Below are 18,775 nucleotides of genomic sequence, written 5' to 3'. Positions count from 1 at the left end.
CAAGGAACCTTCGAGCGGAGCTGCAGGTCATGTGCCTGCTGTCAAGATGTGTGTGTGTGTGTGTGTGTGCGTGTGCGTGCGTGAGTGAGTGTGTGTGTGCATGTGTGTGTGTGTGTGCGTGCGTGTGTGTGTGTGTGTGTGTGTGTGTGCTAACACACTAACACAGTTTTTCCTATCCTTAGAGGAATGCAATTAAGAATTCTATGTGTGGCAATACTAGAGGCACTAGAGGGCGCGCGTTAGACTCACCTGGATTGTATATCAGGTGAGCAGTTGCCTGAAGAAGTAGTTCAGTCTGTGTGGAGGGAACACATGTTGCTTTGAACTGTGGGTCTACAAAGTCCTGGCTGGGAAACCTTTGGTTTTAAGCTCAACATGTGAGTATATTGGAATATTGTCGTCTTCTGTTATGTATAATGTGGGAGGAATACTTATGTTTGTTTTTGGTATTTTCTATTTTTTCAGAAGGACTTTTTCTTTCTCTAACTTCATTTCCTGATGTGTTGTGGATGCATGTCTGATTGGGACTGTGTTCAGTTGAGTGCTGCTCGGAGTGGAGATGTGTTTGATGTGGATTCCTCTGGAAGCTCATTCATCTAATGTTACCAGTCGGAGTTGTCGACTATAAAGCGGAGCAACGTATTTCAACGCACTCAATGTTTTTTACTGCTTAACTTATGCATACAAACAAGAACAGGGAAATAAGAGTAAGGGTAATATATATTAAGAAAATGAGCTATACTAATTAATAAAGTAATATCAGATTAACTGTCTGTAATATTATTATAATAATCTCTAAAAAATGTATTTTAAATAAGCCTTATAAAAATTAAATTGTCTAAAAGTGTTAAGTAACAGCCTAATAATTATGGTTCAAACGAAATATCAAAATAACTGATGTTGAATTACAAACTAAAAGCCCGCCCAAATCTCATATCCAACCTGTTTTGCTTAGCATTTCAGATAGCTTTAAAAAGGAAAGTCCCTGTTACCACAGACTAGTTTCACTTCAGATTGATAGTAGACCTTCTCAGGATGTCACTCACCCAAATTCAGGTAAGTCTGATGTTGCATTACAAAATAAAAAAATAAAATCTCATATAAAGGTTATTTTCCTGGGGACTTTACTTTTTAGAGCTATCTGAAATGCCCAGCAAAATAACCTTTATATGAGAGTTTGGAGGGCTTTTATTTTGTAATGCAACATCAGACTTACCCGATTTTGGGCGAGTGACAACCTGAGAAGGTCTACTATCAATCTGAAGTGAAACTAGTCTGTGGTAACAGGGACTTTCCTTTTTAAAGCTATCTGAAATGCTAAGCAAAACAGGTTAGATATGAGATTTTGGACACTTGTTTTGTATTTTGATATAATTTTGTTTGAACCATAATTATTAGGCTGTTACTTAACACTTTTAGACAATTTAATTTTATAAGGCTTATTTAAAATACATTTTATTTATTTTTTTAGAGAGATTATTATAATATTACAGACCGTTAATCTGATAGTACTTTATTAATATAGCTCATTTTCTTAATATATTACCCTTGCTCTTATTTCCCTGTTCTTGTTTGTATGTATAAGTTAAGCAGTTAAATAAATAAATTGGCTGAGTGAACGCAGGCGGAAGATCGCCGTAATGCACTGTATATGCGCGCGCAACAAAACAGCGCGGCGGCTAGATTGACCGCAGTATAAAACTCTGTAAAACTTTTACTGGTGTAAAATCGAGGACTAGGTTTCGAGATTTGTTGTTTTTTTCTTTCTCTATCCTATATAATTAAGAACATATTTTCATTGGGTGAATAAACGTGACAAAAGAAATACTGTTTGCTGAAGTTCGATTGCTTTATTTGATCTTGAAGTTGAAGTTGTGAAGTGCTAGGACGGTACCGCTGTTACAGCAGTGTTTCGCTTACTTTTAAACACTTTTTTTTTTAACCCAGTATTGGGTGTTTGTGTGTGATTCTGTCATATTAGTAACTGAATCTCACTTTATTTGAAGTTTATGTAGAAGATGTATGCTTTATATGCGGTTTATGTAAATGACCCGAGCAGTTGTGAGTTTCTAAGCACTAGGTGGCGATGTTGGCATAAGATTCAATGTGGTTTACAGTGAGGAAAATAAGTATTTGAACACCCTGCTATTTTGCAAGTTCTCCCACTTAGAAATCATGGAGGGTCTGAAATTGTCATCGTAGGTGCATGTCCACTGTGAGAGACATAATCTAAAAAAAAATCCAGAAATCACAATGTATGATTTTTAACTATTTATTTGTATGATACAGCTGCAAATAAGTATTTGAACACCTGAGAAAATCAATGTTAATATTTGGTACAGTAGCCTTTGTTTGCAATTACAGAGGTCAAACGTTTCCGTAGTTTTTCACCAGGTTTGCACACACTGCAGGAGGGATTTTGGCCCTCCTCCACACAGATCTTCTCTAGATCAGTCAGGTTTCTGGCCTGTCGCTGAGAAACACGGAGTTTGAGCTCCCTCAAAGATTCTCTATTGGGTTTAGGTCTGGAGACTGGCTAGGCCACGCCAGAACCTTGATATGCTTCTTACAGAGCCACTCCTTGGTTATCCTGGCTGTGTGCTTGGTCATTGTCATGTTGGAAGACCCAGCCTCGACCCATCTTCAATGCTCTAACTGAGGGAAGGAGGTTGTTCCCCAAAATCTCGCAATACATGGCCCCGGTCATCCTCTCCTTAATACAGTGCAGTCGCCCTGTCCCATGTGCAGAAAAACACCCCAAAGCATGATGCTACCACCCCATGCTTCACAGTAGGGATGGTGTTCTTGGGATGGTACTCATCATTCTTCTTCCTCCAAACACGTTTAGTGGAATTATGACCAAAAGTTCTATTTTGGTCTCATCTGACCACATGACTTTCTCCCATGACTCCTCTGGATCATCCAAATGGTCATTGGCAAACTTAAGTCGGGCTGGACATGTGCTGGTTTAAGCAGGGGAACCTTCCGTGCCATGCATGATTTCAAACCATGACGTCTTAGTGTATTACCAACAGTAACCTTGGAAACGGTGGTCCCAGCTCTTTTCAGGTCATTGACCAGCTCCTCCCGTGTAGTTCTGGGCTGATTTCTCATCTTTCTTAGGATCATTGAGACCCCACGGTGAGATCTTGCATGGAGCCCCAGTCCGAGGGAGATTGACAGTCATGTTTAGCTTCTTCCATTTTCTAATGATTGCTCCAACAGTGGACCTTTTTCACCAAGCTGCTTGGCAATTTCCCGTAGCCCTTTCCAGCCTTGTGGAGGTGTACAATTTTGTCTCTAGTGTCTTTGGACAGCTCTTTGGTCTTGGCCATGTTAGTAGTTGGATTCTTACTGATTGTATGGGGTGGACAGGTGTCTTTATGCAGCTAACGACCTCAAACAGGTGCATCTAATTTAGGAAAATAAATGGAGTGGAGGTGGACATTTTAAAGGCAGACTAACAGGTCTTTGAGGGTCAGAATTCTAGCTGATAGACAGGTGTTCAAATACTTATTTGCAGCTGTATCATACAAATAAATAGTTAAAAATCATACATTGTGATTTCTGGATTTTTTTTAGATTATGTCTCTCACAGTGGACATGAACCTACGATGACAATTTCAGACCCCTCCATGATTTCTAAGTGGGAGAACTTGCAAAATAGCAGGGTGTTCAAATACTTATTTTCCTCACTGTATATACAGTAGCTTGATGCTTTCGTAACATTTAACCTGTGAATTTCACCAGAGCTCATGTAAACTGTTCATGTAAAGAATGTCTTTGTAATAATACTTGAGACATGTGAAGCTTAAGACACTGGTTGCAGATTACTATTGTGTTCAGAACAAAGAAGCCTCCTTCAGATGAAGCTGATCGGATCGGATTTAGTCCAGCTTTCTTACATAGAAAAACCGTGGTGAATCCTGCCTTCCAGCGTGAAGGAAACAGATGGTCTTCACTGAACGAGTCAGGCTACAGTGACTGGAGAAGGACATGCTTTTGTTGTGGCCATGACATATTAACATACGTCACCGCATGTTGAGGTCATGAAATATTAACTTGTGAAACACTGCGGTGTGATCAGATGTTGTGGCCACTCTGGGATATTTGGTAACACTTTATAATAACTGCACACTATGAATTAGTTAAGCATTAGTAAATAGTCAATTCATCCTTTATAAAGCATTGTCCCAACATTAATAGTCATTAGTAAGCAGTTTATAAATACAGCTGTAAATGTTTTGTTCTTGAGCATATCTATAATGTTTAATAATTGTATTTTCATACTTTGAGAATTGAGAAAATTGAGTGTTTAATCGTGTTATACATTACTGACACTCTATCCTCTAATTTGATGCTGTTAAGTGCTTTGACACAATCTGTATTGTAAAAGCGCTGTATAAATAAAGATGACTTGACTTCATTAACAATCAATTTATCATTTCTAAATTGTTGTTTACAAACCAGTTATTTAGTTGTCGGTGGTTCATAAGATCATTTATAAGGTGTAAGTAAATGATTAATAAACTATTTAAATGTACATTTATAAATCTTATTTAGACACATGATAATAGTTGCTCAGTGTGTTAATAAATGCTTTATTAACACATATTCCACATATTTTTTTCTGTTAGGAAGATAACTGAGCGTTATAAATCAAGAACAAGGCATTTATAGCTGTATTTATAAACTGCTTACTATTGACTATTAATGTTGGGACAATGCTTTATAAAGGATGAACTGACTATTTACTAATGCTTACCTAATGATTCATAGCCTGCAGTTATTATAAAGTGTTAGCAAATATTTTGATCAAAAAAGCCAGAAACACTGTGAAGGCCGTATAGCTGACGTGAATGTGTATAAAGGTGAGGTTCATGTAGGAGAGAACTAGGGCCATATGTTGCAAACAATCATTTATTAAACTGCCCTAATAGTTCACATGACGTATACGTCCCTGGCGAATGAGAAATTAAAGGTTATTATTAAAAATGGACTAACTGACAGGATCCCACCGTTAGAAAGAAGCTAAGAGGACTGATAATTAATTATGTAAAATAAAAGTGATGGAACATAAAAAAACCTGAGTAGCCTGTACATTTATTGGGCAACAGCCGATAACAGAAGTTGGACTGGACCACTTCAGATGTTTTGTTGTCTCCAGCAGTTACGTCTCATTCTTCTGGAAGTCTGCCACTTGAGTGACTTTTGCAATGAGCAGAAGTCTTTCTCCACAACACGACCACGAAGGGACTCCGTAAGAGGTCACAACTACAGCAGGCGGCCTGGCACGGGCTACACTTAATAACTGCGGCCAGAAATAATAAACTGCCATTTTAAAATAGAAGCTGTTGTTACAGAGGAGGCTCCTTTACCGCCTCCCTCGCACCACCAGAGGGAGCCATCCCCCGAATATTAAGCATTCCATTTGGACTCCATTTCCCATCATCCTCATACCTGGGACTGATTGATCATCCACACCTGCACCTCATTTACACTCACACATATAAGCCACTCACTCACACAGACTCCTTGCGAAGTCTTGATTTGCCCTTGCTGTCATTTCTGAGCGTATACCCGTGTCTGATTTCTGTGTTTTTTGACCTTGGACTGTATCCTGTTTTCTGATTGTTCTCTGCCTGCCCCGACCTTGGCTTGTTTTCCCTGGACTGTGTCTGCTTGCCGCCTGCCCTGATCTTCTGCCCGGTTCTTGATTCTGTCTCTGTCTAGCCCCTGCTGCTCTGCTTTGCCAGTATTTGACCCTGTATTGTCTGATTACTCTAATAAAGCTGCAAATGGATCCAAACGCTTCTGACTCGTCACAACAGCTGTGTTTTATCAGTTTTATTTACTGAATTGCTTATTTGCTATTTACCTGAAACGCCCTGTCTCTACACCACCACCACCATATACTCGGTATAGTACACCTCTGCCTGTCTCTTATCTTCCTCAGATATTCTCCACGCTGCCACAAGACCATGACCCGAGTGATAAGGTAGTTTGATATTTTAGTTCTAATATAATATGGATTATTGCAATCATTTGTTGATTTTTTTATAACGTGGATTAATTCATTAATGACTTAATTAATAAAATTACTTTGCATCAAAATGTTAATGTCAAAATGTTTTATTTTGCCGACTCTGTATGTTGAGGAATTTTGCAATGTTCAAATACAAATTGCTTGAAATTTGCCAAAAAAGTTGTTTATATGTGACCCTGGAGCTCAAAAGCAGTCATAAGCAGCACAGATATATTTATAGCCAACAATACATTGTATGGGTCAAAATTATCCATTTGTCTTTTATGCCAAAAATCATTAGGATATTAAGTAAAGATCATGTTCCATGAAGATATTTTGTAAATTTCCTACCGTAAATATATCAAAACTTCATTTTTGATTAGTAATATGCATTGCTAAGAACTTCATTTGAACAACTTTAAAGATGATTTTCTCAATATTTTGATTTTTTTGCACCCTCAGATTCCAGATTTTCAAATAGTTGCATCTCAGACAAATATTGTCCGATCCTAACAAACCATACATCAATGGAAAGATTATTTCAGCTTCACTTAAATAGTATGTATCATATAATATTCACTTTTGATTATATATCAGCTTTCATTTGATGTATAAATCTCAATTTCAAAAAATTGACACTTATGACTGGTTTTGTGGTCCAGGGTCACATATATCATATATAATTGTACTCTTACGTAATCCTCTTCGTCCCATGTGAGACACAATGCCGCTATCATTAGATAAACATTATAGAAATATAGAAGGCATCATTTGCCACAGAAATGAAAAGATTAGGTTGACTGAGAAAAAGTGAGCTAAAGTGGTGTGTACAGTGCTAACAGGATCGATCAGAGCTCCTCGTGTTAAACAGGTGGCTCATTCCATGAAATCGGTGCCTTTTGCGTCCCTAAGAAATAATCATGAATAAATTTGCAGTTTAAAAACATAATCATACTATGTATTCTTTCATCAATATTACATCAAAAAAAGTCAATTAAATATTATTTTAAATAATTTAAATAGCATTTATGCTGATAAGGGTAAGGTTTTTGGCCTGTCACTCACTATGATTTTTCTTTTTCAGCAGGACTTTTAATTTGCAACATGAAGGCAAAATGACATAAAAATCACATTTGCATAGTGTTTAAAATAGTCTCATTGTTGAGCAAAGTATGCATTTTTTTTCAATAAAATTTAAATCTTTTTATTGGTGTCCCGTGTTTTCGTGTCAGCCCTGTTACCCTCATCAAAAAAACCTTGTAAAATAATGTACATTCAAGTGACATCACTTCTATGAGGTTTCATCACCTCTCAGCCAGGATTCCTGCACTTAAAACACGAGCATGTTTCTCTCACTTCTGTAGTGCTGTATTTTTGATGATTTATGAGGCTTGACTGAGGGGGGGGCATCATGCTGTGTCAATACTGTTAACAAACCGATGGACACATTATCTAATAACAGTACCCCTAAAACATTAGATCTCTTAGAAATGTAACGTGCTAAATCAACAATCAACCGATTTAAACTGAAAATTTGACTGTTTACTATTGTCATACGACTTATGCTAAGTGCAAAACAATATAGTGCAATTTAAAGTTGTAAAACTGAACACTATTATGTAAACAACATTTTTTAAATGTAATTTTTTTTTTCTTAACGTGGTCACCCTCGGAAATGATGAAGTTCTTGGTCATCTAAATGACAGATATAAACATATAAAAGAAATTCAAAATTCAAAACAATCCCAGTGAAAAGAGGGACTAAAATGCTGCTCATACTGTATATGTGAACACTATCACACAGTTATAATTAAACTATAGTATCTAATAACGCTTGTGTCAGTAACAGGGTTGACAAAAATACCAAAACATGAGGTAGAAAAATACTCATAAAATAATAAATTGCATAGCCTGAGATGGCACAATACAATTTCTTGTCATTTTAAGGTGGCTTCATTTCATGGATATTTAAAAAAATGTTGATTAAACTTATTTAATTTTTTTTCCAAGTGGAAAAGGCGCTCAGTATTCTCCAGGTGATAAACTGCCCCATGATGTGCTTAGAACTTTCCCAGTCTGCAGCCTGGTGGAGTATACCCGAGTAATATATTTAAAATACATTTATTTCATACTAAGTATAGTTCAAATATGTTAACATATTTACTGACATATTGCTCGAGACTTACTGATATAAAATGTATAATTAAACTTTATTTGGAATACTACTTGTGCACAATAGCTTAACATGAAGCCTAAAATGTGTTTTAACGTCACTATTGATGACGATTGTATGATCTTTAAATAATACCGGTCTTTAAATGCGAGATAAGGACCTGAAGTATACTTGAACTAGCTCCACTTTAGCACAATCAAATATACTTCAGTATATCTCTAGTTGGACTTCAGCACTACTTCCACACAATTAAAGTGCATTAAGTACACAATTAGTTCCAATTTAGCAGACTTGAAGTATACCAGTTTACTATGCCAAAAGTACAATTGCTTGGTATTTTCATTAAGTACATAAATAAATGAAATAAATGTATTTCAAATACATTTTAGCATATTTATTTTTCACTAGGGGTATGCATCTGATTTGCATTCCCGAATGAAAACTGGACGCAAGGGAAGCCACGGTGATCTGAACCACCTTGTCTGTCCGACTCCGAGCAGATGGACCAAACACCCTCAGCCCCTTAGAAAGCTTGCTAAAGACAAATAATAAAAATCCTCTGATCATGATCCATGTCTCTATATGAATATTGTTTCATTAGGTCATTTCTTAGTGGATATGCCTCATCACCCACAATCACATAAGGCATGACTTTATTTGTTCTGGGCAATGGTTTGGGCGGAGGACACTGTAGAAGCTGCCACCTTCACTACAGAGATCCTTTCTTAGTTGTGGAAGAGGCTACCACTCGTAGCAGGAGGCTGGATATGAATATGTTTTCCATCTATGTCCCTCTAGTCCTGCTATGGAGCCAGAATCATCACTGCCTTGCAATTGAGGCCATTGTATTTTGACATGCACATATGTTTGTTTTTCGGTGCTTTTGCAGTGTCTCCATTTAGAACATCATTTGAAAGTGAAGAAACATCTGTAACTTCAAGAGAATGTTTGGGGAAAGAGCTCATGTGCAGATGTTTCATTGACAATGAATGGAGCATGTTCTTAAAGCAGCTTGTGTGTCTGATTAATTACTCTCTTTAAAAAAAAAAAAAAGCTATGTTTGGACTCATTTCCACCCACAAAAAAATTGCGAGGGACAGAATGAGGGCGTTTTGTTTTATGACTCCACCTCTGTGTTGACTCATCTACATCTTGAATGGCCGGAGAGTAAGGACATTTTCGGCACGTTTTCATTTTTTGGTTACCTATTCCTTTAACAAAACTCCTCATTGAGCGACTTTATGATAAGTACGTGTTTTTAATAGTGTGCTGTTTTTAATGTGTATTTTCAATCTGGGTTCAATATACAGTAAAGTTGAGACGTTTGTCTAAGGTACTTGGCTGTGTTATTTGTTTTGGGAGCAATTACATTTTCTGTAAAAATGTTTAAGGAGAAACTATAATATGGTGTTTCTGTCCTCATGAAAATGCTTCTCTCCACTAATCAGACGCAAAGATCTACTCTTGATGGCATTCCTATGGAAGAAAAAGAAGAGAAACCTACAGTAGAAGAAAAAGCTAGAGATAAACAAGTGACTTAGAATGCATACTCAACAATGCCCAAACTATAACTAACTGACTGACAGAGATCTTAAAATCCAGTCAAACCATACACTGTAAAAAATGACCGTGATTTTAACGGTAAAAACCTGTGAAAAAGCTACGGTAAAAACCTGTTAAATGGTTAACGGTAAGTTCCCCTAATATATACGGTGAAAAACTGTAATATACATTTCAGACAATTTTACGGTAAAATACCGCTTTTGGAAGTGAATGTAAAATTTACAGGGGAAAACCGTAAATTGATGTTCCCAGAATTCCCTGCGTTGCATTTCAAATTTTGTTTGAATTTGATGTTTTTTCTTTGAAATATCTAGATTTCTTCTTAGTTTTTTTTTTTTTTTTATCAGTTATGTTTATTAGGGTTGTATGTTATTGCATATTTCATGTTTGTAATGTTTATTGCATATTTCAGTTTAATGAGTCTCAGCATGATGGTGTTTAGTGTTTGTGTGAATGACACTGTGCACCTTCTATATATGTTATTATTTAAAAGCTGCTTGTGATGGGCTTTGCTTCATCATGTGACTCATCACCATCTGCATTTGGTGGTTATCAGTGTATTTCAAAGGTACAAAACAGATTTCAGTACTTCAGTATGTTTTTTACAGTGTACTGAAGACACACAGGAACTCGAGAAGAAGGTCATGAAACGATCAGTTTCAGAATCCTGCTTCAGTCGTTTCAGCGCTCGCTCACATGCAAAATGAAACTGAAACTTTATCTCGTGGTTGTCCACCCACATAGCAATTTTTTTCTGGCCCAGCTCCGGCTCACACAATCAGCTTTTGCTTGGCCCACATACCGCAATGACTTACGGTCCTAGTGTGGACCAGGCCTGGATTCCAGACAAGGGCCATAATTGGCCCAAGTCTCAGCCAAGCTAATTACCCATAACTGAGCTGGGCCAGAGAAAAATTGCTAAGTGGGATCTGAGGTCCTGTATGACCATAGCTGGCCCTATTCTGGCCCTATACACTGGACCAGATGGCTTCCACATGTCAGCCTCAACAAAACCATAACCACTTGATACACACCCCTCCCAGATGAATAGTCACAACAACGACAATATTTAATATATATTTAATATTATATTAATATTATATTTAATCAGGTTTAATCAGCAAACCAAGTTGAATGAATCTCACACCTAACATACAGCATTATGGTCAGTTCACACTTTCACAAAAACTATAAAAAACTATTTAAAAAACATGCTTATTTGTTTTGCTTGGTCAGTGTGTTCACCCTGTTGGAGTATGGCAGTGTGAACTGGCTTTTAGGTGCTTTGGAAAACAAAACAACAAACAGTAAAATAAATATATATTTGTTTAATGTCCACGCAATTAACACAAAATTCTTAAATAAGGTAGTTTCTCTATTTTTGCAATATTCAAGTGTTCATGTCCCTGAATAATATCTGCATGAACCCAAGTCTGAAGAGTACGCATAATATCTAGTAGACAGCAATCCTTGTGAATGAGAAGTCTGGGGTGGAGGCTGGATCTGGAACGGACTTCTGTCCAGGTTATCGGTCTTCACGAACTGCCCTGAAATACAATTCAAACAAACAATGTAATGTGAGGCTCTTATATTCACAATGCTCATTTTGGCCTCGGTGGTGAAGTGTGCAGAAAAGTCTGCTGGACTGAAATTTAGTCTCTGGTGAACAGTCTTCAAAAGTTTTAAGTATCTTTCAGGCTCGCGTGAGGTTTCCACAAGCAACAAAGTCTGCTTGAACAAAAACTTCACTACATTTAAAGTTTAGAAAATAATATACAGACTGTTACAGTTTGAAGTGAGGTACTCTGGTTACGTCTTACCGTTATTGATTAAAATTTTTTAAAGAACTTTTTTATTATCATCTGTGTCTTTTTTTGAATTATGATTGACCCCTCTGTAGGTTGTTGTGTATGAAGTGTCCTCAGAGCAGAGTTAAACAAGATGGCCTTGTAGGACATACAGGAACCCAGACAGCAACATAGTGTCGGCCCAGATCTGGCCCACATCTGACCCGTGTGAAACCCACGCTGCAGCAGGTCACTGAAACCGAACACTTTGAAAACTCCTGCCAGGGCGAAGACTTTCAAAAACTCCGGCTGCAGTGTTATCGTGTAGACAGCTAAACTGGAGTTTTTGGCTTGTGACGTCGGAGCCTGCGCTGTTATCTCCGCCTACTGGAAACTTTGTCAGGCTTCTGATTGGCCAGCATGGCCTAAACACATCAAAGCATTTACATAAATAGTACATAAAAGTCAAATAAAATGTCCTGAAACTTCATCATGTATTGTTTAGTAGGCCTACATCAAGCTGTAAATTGAATGAGAATATGAAAGCAGTGAATGCAAAACATTGTTTGAAGTCAGTTGTATATAAATAAAACAACAGGATAGCTATTCTATAATATAACATATATCATATCATATAATGTCATATGAGGCATGAATATAATTTCACATGTAAACACAATTAAACACACAATGAGCTTTATGTTATGCATTTTAAAAATATATTTTCAAAATGTATTTCAATATATTTAACAGTGTTTCACATATATGTGAATATATTACATTGGGATTTTAGTCAAAAATATTTGAAATGGATTTTAAATGTGGGTCAAGATCGGCAATACTTATGTGGCCCACATATCTATATTTGACATCTGAACCATGTCTTGTGTGCCGTCTTAAACCCGGTACCATCTCTGCCAAACCCGGGTCATGTTTGGCCCACATGCTGTATGCCAGTGCCGGATGCATGCCAAATCTGGGCCAAATTTGTTTGCTGACTGGGCAGATGCTGGGCTCTTGCTCCTGTATTTGAACAAGTGTTAGTAGTGTAGAATCAAAGATGAGAGTCATGAGTTCATTTCTCAGGGAACACACACATGCACACGCGCTGCATACCTTGGATGCATTATCAGCTGCTTTGGATAAAACCTAAATATACATGTCTAATGAGCAGAAATGACAAAAACAATGTGAGAAAGCATGGTAGGTCTGTTGTATATTTGCATCATTGATGTGTGGTAGTGGCTGATGGAAGCGAGTGTGAACACCGAGTGAGTCTAGAGTTTCCTTATTCCTCAAAAATGAAACTTAAGTGTTGTGCTATGCAGCAGCAAACAGATTCTTCCCTTTTCAGTAAACATCAGCATGACAACTGTGGAGATGTGCAAAACTGTGGTTTATAAGTGAAAGCCTGACCTGTTGAGTGGTAGCAAAGCTAAGCGTTTATAAGTAAGACCCCCTGCTCAGAGCAGATGAACTGCACCTGACAGAGAGACTGGAACATGAGCATTTTCAAACTTATCCTTTTACTCAGTGAGTATACATCCATAAATTGATCTCTATTAATATATAAAGGGCTAAAAACACACCTCTTCCATCTTTATTTGACCCTCTAACACTCTCTATTCTAAATCTATTTAATCTGTTTGTTGTCTTTTTTTTATAAAAAAAAACAAAAAAACACTTTACCCTTTAAGACTTGCACTCTAATTGTTTTCTTTAAAAAAAAACCTTTAACACTAGCTTTCTCTATTCTATTCTATTCTTTTTTCCTTTTTTTTTTTTTTTTTTTAATATAGGCCTATAATTAACAACAACAACACAAACTATTTGTTTTCTAACTGCTTGTTTTCTTTTAAAAAAGGCCTGAGAGTTGTTATAGCACTTTTATATCATTGTTCTTTTGTTGGTCTGATTGCTTCTATTGTCCTCATTTGTAATTCGCTTTGGATAAAACCGTCTGCTAAATGACTAAATGTAAATATATACATGCATATTTTTATATTTTATATTATATATAAATATATTTAATATATAAACATAAACATTTTTCTTAAATGTATACATGCATGTGTTTGTATTTATATATACATAATAAATATACACAGAACACACACATATGTGACCCTGGAGCACAAAACCAGTCTTAAGTCGCTGGGGTATATTTGTAGCAATAGCCAACAATACATTGTATGGGTCAAAATTATCTATTTTTTTTTTTATGCCAAAAATCATTAGTATATTAAGGAAAGATCATGTTCCATGAAGATATTTTGTAAATTTCTTACTGTAAATATATCAAAACTTCATTTTTGATTAGTAATATGCATTGCTAAGAACTTCATTTGAACAACTTTAAAGGTGATTTTCTCAATATTTAGATTTTTTTGCACCCTCAGATTCCAGATTTTCAAATAATTGCATCTCAGACAAATATTGTCCGATCATAACAAACCATACATCAATGGAAAGATTATTTATTCAGCTTTCAGATGATGTATAAATCTCAATTTCGAAAAAATGACACTTAAGACCGGTTTTGTGGTCCAGGGTCACATATATTATGTGAACAAAAACTTTTATTTTGGATGCGATTAATCGTGATTAATCATTTGACAGCACTAATATATACAGTAGTCAACATTTGAAGTGGATCAAAAAAGTTAATCAAAGTTGTCCTAAGACAAAAACGCATTTTGGTTTTAGGTTTTAGGACAGCTTTGATGAAAGGTTTTGATCCACTTCAAATGTTGACTACTGTACAGGTGCTGGTCATATAATTAGAAGATCATCAAAAAGTTGATTTATTTCACTAATTCCATTCAAAAAGTGAAACTTGTATATTATATTCATTCATTACACACAGACTGATATATTTCAAATGTTTATTTCTTTTAATTTTGATGATTAGAGCTTACAGCTCATGAAAGTCAAAAATCAGTATCTCAAAATATTAGAATATTACTTAAGACCAATACAAAGAAAGGATTTTTAGAAATCTTGGCCAACTGAAAAGTATGAGCATGTACAGCACTCAATACTTAGTTGGGGCTCCTTTTGCCTGAATTACTGCAGCAATGCGGCGTGGCATGGAGTCGATCAGTCTGTGGCACTGCTCAGGTGTTATGAGAGCCCAGGTTGCTCTGATAGTGGCCTTCAGCTCATCTGCATTGTTGGGTCTGGTGTCTCTCATCTTCCTCTTGACAATACCCCATAGATTCTCTATCGGGTTCAGGTCAGGTGAGTTTGCTGGCCAATCAAGCACAGTAACACTATGGTCATTGAACCAGCTTTTGGTACCTTTGGCAGTGTGGGCAGGTGCCAAGTCCTGCTGGAAAATGAAATCAGCATCTCCATAAAGCTTGTCAACAGAAGGAAGCATGAAGTGCTCTAAAATTTCCTGGTAGACGGCTGCGTTGACTGTGGACTTCAGAAAACACAGTGGACCAACACCAGCAGATGACATGGCAGCCCAAATCATCACTGACTGTGGAAACTTCACACTGGACTTCAAGCAACATGGATTCTGTGCTCTCCACTCTTCCTTCAGACTCTGGGACCTTGATTTCCAAATGAAATGTAAAATTTACTTTCATCTGAAAAGAGGACTTTGGACCACTGAGCAACAGTCCAGTTCTTTTCTCCACAGCCCAGGTAAGATGCTTCTGACGTTGTCTCTGGTTCAGAAGTGGCTTGGTAGCCCTTTTCCTGAAGACGTCTGAGCGTGGTGACTCTTGATGCACTGACCCTAGCTTCAGTTCTCTCCTTGTGAAGCTCTCCCAAGTGTTTGAATCGGCTTTGCTTGACTGTATTCTCAAGCTTGCGGTCATCCCTGTTGCTTGTGCACCTTTTCCTACCCAAATTCTTCCTTCCAGTCAACTTTGCATTTAATATGCTTTGATACAGCACTCTGTAAACAGCCACACCTTTCAGTAATGACCTTCTGTGACTTACCCTCTTTGTGGAGGGTGTCAATGTTCGTCTTCTGGATCATTGCCAAGTCAGCAGTCTTCCCCATTATTGTGGTTTCAAAGAACAAGAGATACCCAGAATTTATACTGTAGGGATGGTCATTTATTCAAACTCGAATGTAAATATTCTAATATTTTGAGATACTGATTTTTGACTTTCATGAGCTGTAAGCTCTAATCATCAAAATTAAAAGAAATAAACATTTGAAATATATCAGTCTGTGTGTAATGAATGAATATAATATACAAGTTTCACCTTTTCAATGGAATTAGTGAAATAAATCAACTTTTTGATGATATTCTAATTATATGACCAGCACCTGTATATATTAGTTCTGTCAAATTATTATTCAAGATTAATCACATCCAAAATAAAAGTTTTTGTTCACATAATATATGTGTGTGTACTGTGTAAATTTATTATGCATATATAAATACAATCACAAGCATGTATACATTTAAGAAAAAATGTTTATATATAAATGCAAGGCAGTAAGCTCATGAACACATCAGCTTGTGCCAAGTCGTTTAACTCTCTGAATATCATCAGAGAGTTAACAACCTGCCAGCCTGCGCCATCTAGAGTTTTATGACTGAACTATACACATATACTGTATATATATATATATATATATATATATATATATATATATATATATATATAGTGTGTGGTTTCCTAGTTATAACAATTGATTTAGAGAACTTCTGCATTTGTGTGCTTATGCTTGTTGTCTTTCCTAGGCTTCAGCACACAGTGTCACACAGCCACGGTGAATATGAGCGTCCAGCTGGAGCAGAATGTTACTCTGCCCTGTTTCCTGAACTCCAGCTCTGAGATGGCATGGTATCGACTGAGCTCTGATAATATTACATTACTCATATCAGGAGCAAGAGGAAAGCTTGCAAAAAATTATTTTGTTACTTACTATAATAAGGATGAAAGTCACTTTGGGCTGGAAGCAGACAGCAGGCTTGACTCGGTCAGCCTGGCGATCGCTGGGGTCAGAGAGTCGGATCTGGGGCTGTATTACTGCGCTCTTGGTGTCAGTGCAAAGACAATGCGCTTTGGGACTGCTGTCAGACTCACATTTGCAGGTTAGTGCTCTTCAGATCAGCCAAAACATCATGATTTTATATTATATGAATTATGTTATAATTCTAAACGAGAGTGCTGTGATGTCAGAGCAAAGCCGTAAAGGTGCTCTGTGTTTTAGTGGATCACTTCTCCAGAACAAACCTCTTCCTTCATCAGCATGGTTCAGATATAGTGGATAACATCAAAGCAAACTTGAAGAATAGTTCCGTCATATTAAGACTTCCAGCTAAATGGGAAATACATTCACTAATTATACAGAAGACCTATTTAGAGAGAAGGATTAGTTTCTTCATGGTTTGGCAGTAACCTCTGTTTCTGTGACTCTCATCTGTTCCAGTGAAACTGCTCCGCTTTCCACTGGTTTGTTTGGTGAGTGGTTTGGTTTTGTGTTTCAGACGCTGAACAGCGGCGCTCGTCAGAGAGTGTGGGCTGCAGGACGCTCTTGGTCTGTGCTTGTGTCGTATGTGGGATTTGCTGTATTCTCTGCGTGTGTGTGCTCTGTTACAGGCAAGGTGAGAAACTGAGAACCCTCTGCTCTTAAAGGGGTCATGAACGGCCTCTGTTTTTATTTTGTTCTCTGAGGTCCACTTATAATGTTATCAAGATTTTTACACCAAAATCATAATTTAGAAGTAATAGTCTATATTCTGTCCTGTTTTTGCCCCCTCATCAGAAGGCTCTGTTTGAATAGCTGTGGAGGATTGTAGACTCAGAAGTAAACGCCCACTGCTGTGATTGGCTAATAGTTATGATTGACAGCCTACATTCCTCACAGATAGACGCTGCTGTGATTTAGATCAAAAACGCATAAATACTCGTATCAAACGGTCCGTTTAACAGACAAAGCAATAGTGATCACGTAATAAAAACAGTTAATCACACTTGTGTTATGACATTACTGTCAGATCCAATATAGTCTCACAGCATCGTCTTTTAGGTTCAATCTCTCTGAAAATCCTGCATCGAATTGTGCCTTGTTTGTAAACGAATCCGAGTTGAAATGAAGTAAACAAAGGACTGAGTTCTTACTGACGTGGTCCGGATCTTCATAAAAAACAATTAAATCACTCTTTCCTAACGTTGGGATCAGAAGGAAGGCAATGCAAAGACTGTTTTTCCACAACTTGGCACAGCGTCTCGTCTTCAGAGCATCGTCATCGTTTGGTTTCTGCGCTGCGTGTTCGCCTCAACTTTTCATTATTTACACTACGTGCGCGAATCAGTGGGCGGGGCTAAAGAGGCAGTGATGTAGAATCGGTGGGTGGGGCTAAACAAGCAGTGATGTAGAATCGGTGGGCGGGGCTAAACAGGCAGTGATGTAGAAGCAGGTGTTGATCTTCTTCTGTGGAGGCGGTGCTTATCCACATTATTACATCACAGAATGGCACATTCCACAAGCTTTTGGCAGACTGCCTTCAATATAAGCTGTTTTTAGACTAACTAAAGTTTTGAGTTATGAATCTTGCAGAATGTTTTTATAGTACAGCAACCTCTTATGTATCAAAATGTCAAATAAATTTTGATTTCTCAGTTCATGACCCCTTTAAAACAGCATGAAGCTCCAAATTAAACCTGACTGAAATGCAGGTTACACCACACAGCGTTGTGCATCATTTTACATGTTTTTCTTTTAGGTTCTTCCAAGGTCTCTTGCATCAGCTGCGTGACAGAAAACTCAAATGTCAAGGTGGGATAGACTTGGATTCTTTCAAAAAATGGTATATATGCAAGAAAGTAGCATAAGAATGGCATAACTCAGAAAATTCTATACGGACAAAAAAATGTGAGACATTGGCATTAGAAAACCACAAACTCAGAAAATGATGTAAAAACAGGGATAAGAATACCATAAAGAAATGGCATAACTAAGAAAGGAACCTTTGTTCTCCTGTTTGTCTGTGTAGTCGGTATTTTGTGCTGTTTTGTGCTCTGAGAGCAACATTAATATTGATTTATTAACGCAGATGCTGTTGTTTTCCAGGCAGCACAAGTACAGTACGCCAGTCTCCGGTTCCTCCGGCGGTCCAGAGCGGCGGCTCCTGCTCCAGTCAACGTGATATACGCAGCTATAGCCAACCACACGTCCTGATTTCACTCATCTAATCAGCTTCAGAATATTACCACAGAGTTTAAGAAGTCTACACCTATTCTCTGAACGTA

The 18,775-nt window shown here is 37.3% G+C and overlaps 1 protein-coding gene across 3 annotated transcripts; it reads left to right on the top strand.

The window, feature by feature from the left end:
* The first annotated feature begins 270 nt into the window (after positions 1-270).
* Positions 271-18,727, top strand: LOC131525454 (uncharacterized). Of its 3 annotated transcripts, XM_058753079.1 has the most exons (6): positions 12,922-13,081; positions 16,261-16,363; positions 16,455-16,614; positions 17,011-17,127; positions 18,250-18,302; positions 18,597-18,727. In XM_058753079.1, exons 1-5 carry the CDS (start codon positions 13,051-13,053, stop codon positions 18,280-18,282), a joined length of 444 nt encoding a protein of 147 aa, XP_058609062.1. In that variant the 5' UTR covers positions 12,922-13,050; the 3' UTR covers positions 18,283-18,302; positions 18,597-18,727. The 3 variants fall into 3 exon arrangements, 2 of the variants coding, with proteins under 2 accessions (XP_058609062.1, XP_058609061.1); XM_058753078.1 differs by having other exon boundaries at positions 16,261-16,614; XR_009267229.1 differs by lacking the exons at positions 12,922-13,081; positions 16,261-16,363; positions 16,455-16,614; ... (1 more) ...; positions 18,250-18,302; positions 18,597-18,727 and adding exons at positions 271-377; positions 466-675.
* Positions 18,728-18,775: the final 48 nt, after the last annotated feature.

This window comes from Onychostoma macrolepis, chromosome 19 (genome assembly GCF_012432095.1).
Source record: "Onychostoma macrolepis isolate SWU-2019 chromosome 19, ASM1243209v1, whole genome shotgun sequence".
Taxonomy (NCBI): Eukaryota; Metazoa; Chordata; class Actinopteri; order Cypriniformes; family Cyprinidae; genus Onychostoma; species Onychostoma macrolepis.
The sequence above is the reverse complement of the archived record's forward strand: the minus strand, read 5'-3'. Positions and strand labels throughout refer to the sequence as shown.

Coding starts and splice junctions, on each gene's coding strand:
- LOC131525454 (XM_058753078.1), top strand. CDS start 13,051: ATGAGCATTTTCAAACTTATCCTTTTACTCA. Junction 13,082..16,260: donor CAAACTTATCCTTTTACTCA/GTGAGTATACAT, acceptor TGTCTTTCCTAG/GCTTCAGCACACAGTGTCAC. Junction 18,303..18,596: donor CAGAAAACTCAAATGTCAAG/GTGGGATAGACT, acceptor GTTGTTTTCCAG/GCAGCACAAGTACAGTACGC.